At 36.1% G+C, this 6,000-nt stretch overlaps 1 protein-coding gene across 1 annotated transcript in view; it reads right to left on the bottom strand.

Moving 5' to 3' along the window:
• Nucleotides 1–5,554: 5,554 nt before the first annotated feature.
• LOC149288809 (rho GTPase-activating protein 42-like) overlaps nucleotides 5,555–6,000 on the bottom strand; it is a 148,400-nt gene continuing 147,954 nt past the window's right edge. Inside the window, exons 23-24 of the mRNA XM_089491143.1 lie at nucleotides 5,771–5,850; nucleotides 5,555–5,643 (exon numbers count right to left, since the gene is read on the bottom strand). Coding sequence (XP_089347269.1) covers nucleotides 5,555–5,643; nucleotides 5,771–5,850 — 169 coding nt within the window. The remainder of the gene's footprint in view (nucleotides 5,644–5,770; nucleotides 5,851–6,000) is intronic.

The following is a 6,000-nucleotide window of genomic DNA, read 5'->3' as shown; positions in this document are numbered from 1 at the left end:
ATATCATATGAATATTCAAGAATATTCATGAAACAACAACATTGGCTTAGTACATTAACTGCTTATAAAACGTACAAATATAGCTTGTTTGTCATATAGCATTAAACAAATTACTTAACATTTAAACGGACCATTCTATTTTTTATAATTTTTTTAAATATTTTTTTTATTATTATCAAAAATTGTTCTTTAACAGCAGGCTTTGTACTCAGTTCTGGTGCTTTTAAACAGACCTTATGTAGACCTTATAGGCATGTTCATAGATACCAAACAATGCCAAACACAAGGGTGGGCTGGCAACATACATACCCTGGGGCAAGTCCAGCTGAACAACCCAGTAAGTGGCCCAAAACACTGTGGCCCAAATGTTCCATGTGCAGTATCCAGTCCTGTCCGAGTTACATTTACAGAAAGAGAATGTATGGATTTGATCATCTCTGTAATGCCATCTAAAGTTGTTCTTGATCTTTATAACCTGGTGGCTACATGTATAAAACACAGAAAAGTTAAATAAGTTATTCTTTCAATAAACTTTGCCTTAACCCTCCAATTGCCAGAGATGGGGCCACTCGTAAGGTTTCAAGCACCCTAGGTTAACTATATCTCCAGCCTTCCTCCTGCATTCATTTACTTACTAGTATAGAATAAAAATGGAGCGGCACCCTCTACCAGGCCCGGCACCCTCTACCAGCTCCGGCACCCTCTACCAGCTCCGGCACTCTCTACCAGCCCCGGCACCCTCTACCAGCCCCGACACTGCTTTTTAATGGCTTGCTTCCTCTTACACACAAAGTTTAAAGGGACCCTCCAGTTTCAAGTACTTTTATATACATGTAGTTCATGCTAAGGGTAGTTACCCTAGGGAGAAGCTGCAGAGCTGCAGCTTCTCACCACTGATCAGTGGCAGGAGAGCACATGCTAAGCCACCACAGGCACATCACGTGTGTTTGGCTGAACATATCTCCTGTATGGAAAATAAGTGAGTGGCAGGCAAAGGGGGAAATGCATTTGGGGGGGATTCGGCAGAAATCCCCCAAGAATTAGCAAAATGAAAACCATAACAATGTAGAAGGGCCACACGGCTATCATATGCATTAAAGTAGTTTCAACAAATAATTATTTTCTTTTATTTCCTTTTTAGGGCATGGTTACTGAATATCTGCAATAAGTTACCATAATTGTGATTTACCAAAAAGTGCAATTTTATGCTAACATTACTTAGCCATGAGCTCTAACTGTTCTGGACTTGGCAACGTAACATAAAATAAAGTCCAGGGCCGTAGATCCTGTAGAATTTGGCATCTTATGGGGAACTGTAGGGTCAGCTGAACGATGAAAAACAATTCAACCTCAAAAAGGAACGTGGTGTATCTTAGTAATCATGTCAGTTCTATTCCAAATTGCCCTGAATTGCCCAAATAGCCCTCTTATTACATCGTAGCGAAGACATGGGTTGTCAACACTGTGAGAATTCTTAAAAAATGGCATTAAAATTGAATGGAAAATTACTTTATACTATTTATGGGGGTTTTTTCAAGGAAAATTAGGTAATAATTCATTAATGATGATGTCTTTTTTTGAATAACTAAAGTCCAGCTGGTTAGATGCCTGAAGGCATTTCACTAAAAAAAGGAAAATTATACTCACTGACTATAAATATTGCTTTGTGGACAATTTTCCAGCCAAAAAGAGTTATAATATTTCTCTCGGAATGACACAGTCGCATAAATGCCGGTTATTTAAGTTTAAATAAGTTATTTAAATTTTCTTAGGAAAATCCCAATTTATTTAAGTGCTACGGCCAGGTCAGATTGACCTTGTCCTGAATTTGATTTATTTCAAATAGCTTGCGGGTTTTATTTTTACAGGTAAACTTAGATTGAACCAGAAGCAGCCAGTGACCTATTTTTAGTGTATTTAACTCTCTGTTTACCAGAGAGGTGCATGTAGGACCCAGGTAAGTGACAGGTACACTCAAAATAATTTTAGCCTGAAGAAACTAACTTTTGTTTTATTCTTTCCTCTGAAGCTCAATGTCAATAAAACAACACAATGTTTTAGGACACAAGTTTTATCACTGATTTTTTTTTTCTTCAATTATGGGCTGATGGTGGGATTCTAATGCAAGCGGAGGGATTGTGGGAAATAATGGAAAATTAGGGGAATTTTTAGGTGAAAAAACCAGAAATATGAATGTATAGTTTACAGACCTGGGATTTATAAGATAGGCCTATAGATCCAGCCTATTACACTTGACCAATCAACGTCTATTTCTGCTAATAACAAAATTCTCAAGCCCTTTAGCTGGGTTTTGGTTTCTCGACACCAATAGGTGACACTATGAATTGCAATTCTTTTTTTTTAAAAGTAAAGTTAGAAAATGACAGAATAACTACCGTAATATCCTCGGCATAATATGCACTTGTGTATAATATTTTATTTAGAACAAAGTTTTTAGGAAAATGTCATATCACGCTCACATTATTTCGCCCTCTATAATGCGCATTCTATCTAAGCATCCTAAAAAGGGGACACTACGAGTATTACCATATATTATAAATTAGATTTTACATTCTTAATTAGATTGTTCTGCATTATATAACAGTTAAGCTGCTGTCAGTTTTATTCCGGTGGGATGTGGTCCTCGGGTGGTCCAATGCCTTTTGAAAGGGGTTCCTTAATTAAATAAACTTTGAGAGCCATTTGTATAAATAGTTATTCTGTTGTCCAATTTTATTGCAATGTATGTTACAGTCTAAGCATTTTTTATTTTTACATAAAAATATGATTTGATTGAGAGCGCCACCTAGTGGAAAATCTGCCAATATGCCGGACAATGTCCCTTACATTTTTGTACTTTAAAAAGTTAAAAGTTAAAAGTTTTTTTTTATTATTCAGACAGAATAAGCATTAAACAAATTACAAGAGGGAAGCGTATTTTGAAGAAATGAGACTCGTTTTAGTAAAGATGTTGCATTCGTTATGTTTTATGTATATTTTTTATATTGATACCTTTTAATCTTTTTCAGTACCATAGTTATACACATCATAAAGTGAAATACTGATCGATATACCTGACAAAGATGGATATTCCTTCTTTTATCTATCACCAATAGCATGGGCTAGCTACATAGCTGATTATCAAGTATATATTTTTGATTTATATAGCGCCAACATATTCTGCAGCGCTGCACAATTGGTATCACTTAACTCTGACCTGATTTAATCACAATAAAGCCAAACGATGTCTTTGATGTGCTGTATTTTATAAATTAGATTACAGTTCAAAATATATTCTGTCTATACTTTACACATTTCTTGCTATTAACTCCTTAATTGACACACCCCAATAAATACAGAAAATATATCATTTTTGTTGCGATAAATTACTTCTGTTAATGCAGGAAATAATTATACAGTTACAATCATAGTACATTTTCAAGTATAACACACACGGGTAAAATCCATAGATGTAATTTAGATACAATTTAATTTCACACTACATTCCAAGTGTCCTAAAATAGGGAAAAATATAGGTTTTATACTAAATAGCAAAGTGATTTGTGATTAAAATCGGGAATTTAGGTAACAATGAGGGATTGTCTTGCATCCATCTGTGGAATTTATATATATATATATATATAGTGTTTATTTCAATAATATGGGATCGTTTTAATCCGATCTAAATAGGCTGTAATAGGCAACAGATGATGACCTTGACCACATGGGTCTAACTAATAACTAAATTAGACCAGGACACCTGGGTTCCCTAACTTACAATATTTTAGCACCCATAGGTCTGACAAAGCTAAAGCAAAACATGTAGAAAGAATCACAGTTTGTAAAGGCATGGCAAGGAAAAGACCGTTGAGGTTTTTTTTGGTTCTTTAATTAAATGTAACACTATATGGATAGGAGACGGGCGCATTTCTCCCTGTAAGAGATAACTTTGAAACACTGAACCTTTATAAACGCCAATTTAAATCGATCCTTCCATATTCCTTTGGTTCAGCATGAGCCCAATTCTTAATTCTTTTTTGGGGAAACGTATAACCCCCTTTTTGCAGATGGACTTATTTCAAAATGGATAACTGAAGCTATGAGCTTTAATTATATGTATATTAACTTTAAAATCACACACGTAATATGTACATATGACTTATTTTAATCTGTGAACATCAATCATTATATAGGGTAGTGTTCAGAAGTGTAAGACATATGAATTGAGAAAGTGACGGTTATTAATAATTATTGCTTTATATAGCGCCATCATAATCCGCAGCGCTGTACAATAGTACTGGCAACCATGTCTCATGCAGGAATCTGAATAGCAATCGATGCTTAATTGAGAGTACATCTATATCAATATTTCCAATGAAATACACGATTCCTTAAAGGAACAATAGAAAAAAAAACTAACCACGAAACATATATTTTGATTAAATTAAAATATTTAATTTCTGTTTTTTTCTATACAGCTTGAAGGATTTTTGCAAAAGTTGTGAAAAAGCAAATTGAAGAAATGTAACTTTCTGATGACTTTTCAAACTAAAACAATCAGAATTCTCATGAGTTTGCTGTCTGATGGATCCTGAACATCTACGGAAAGGAATATATTTTTCTTTAAGTAAAAAAAAAAACAAAAAACAGGTTGCCATTAATTTTGTAGAAGTCATCCGGCCAGCCCGGCACACACTTTGTCGTTAAAAAAAAAATCCCCATTCTTTCCTTAAAAAAACACATAGCGCCTTTATAGAGCGCAATAGAAGTGGATTTTGGAACTGAAAATAATCCCATTGGGCAGCTGGGACATTAACCCCTTAAGGACAATGGGCGGTTCCTGTCATTAAGGGGTTAATCATCTTATAACAGTTATCAATCAGGACCACATTTCCAATAAAAAAAACACATAAAGGGCTTATCTGTCTTTGTTATTTACGAATCTGGTGATAACACTCCATCTAGAAGTTAAAAAATTATATTTTTAAGATGTGTGTGAAGCTTCATAAATCCATAGAACTGTAAATCTTAAATTCTACGATAAAAAAAACATGATCATATATGGGTGATGAGGATCCACCAAGATCCTAAGATGAGGAGCACATGAAACATGAAGACCGCCATCAAGGACACCTTAACATATCGATGGCGCTCATGTCAACCAAGGATCTATGCGATGGCTGGGTACGACTGGACGGAGTTGGGTTGCTACACTAGTTGTCCGAGTTTAGTGCATCTTGCATAGGAACAGTACCAACTTTCTTACTGCACGGGTTATAATCGTACGCGCTACCTGTGCAAATAGCACCACAAAGTAAACTTCCATACTATATACAGCGTCCATCATGTGCTATGCAAACGTCCTTCATAAGAAGCCTTGAGCTTACGCTAAAGCCATGAATGACCGGACGCCCAGTCCTGCACAACGACTGTCGCGCTAGAACGTGCCTCACAAAAGGAACGTCGGTCATTCAACGGGCTGGCGGGACCCCCGTATGTGATCTGCCATTTGTCACCATGGATACCATGAAGATACAGCTGTCCTTGAACACCATCAAAGGAAGGCAACGTAATTTTCTGGAACTAATCCCGTTTTGCCTTCATATGTTGCCTTGAGCCAGCCTGGTTCCACAGATCGGTACACTGCATAAAACAGAATATTTCTTTAGAAACAGCAAAGTATGGGTTAAATTCTAGATCGCCATTATTGAAGTGCCTAGAAGCTCTGTGACCTCGTACGCGTGAGCTCATAACATAAAATAAAGCATACCGTTGGTAAATATCGCCCCCTGGGGGAAGGATAGTTCGTGGCTGTGCTCGGCTTTACAGGAATACATTGCTTTAGCGTAGCTGAAAGGAACGAAAAAAGGTTATTATCGTGTGCCATAAAACATCATCTTAAGCAATCGATTAGTTTTATATAGAGGATATCTGGGAACTTTAACTTGCATGTGCTCACAATTTAGTGAAAAGTCCCGGGTAAAAGGAATCAGAGAGATC

This window comes from Sceloporus occidentalis, unplaced genomic scaffold, assembly GCF_023333645.1.
Source record: "Sceloporus occidentalis isolate IW3139 unplaced genomic scaffold, rSceOcc1.0.p SCAF_49, whole genome shotgun sequence".
NCBI lineage: Eukaryota > Metazoa > Chordata > Lepidosauria > Squamata > Phrynosomatidae > Sceloporus > Sceloporus occidentalis.
This window is presented reverse-complemented; position numbering and strand designations above follow the sequence as displayed.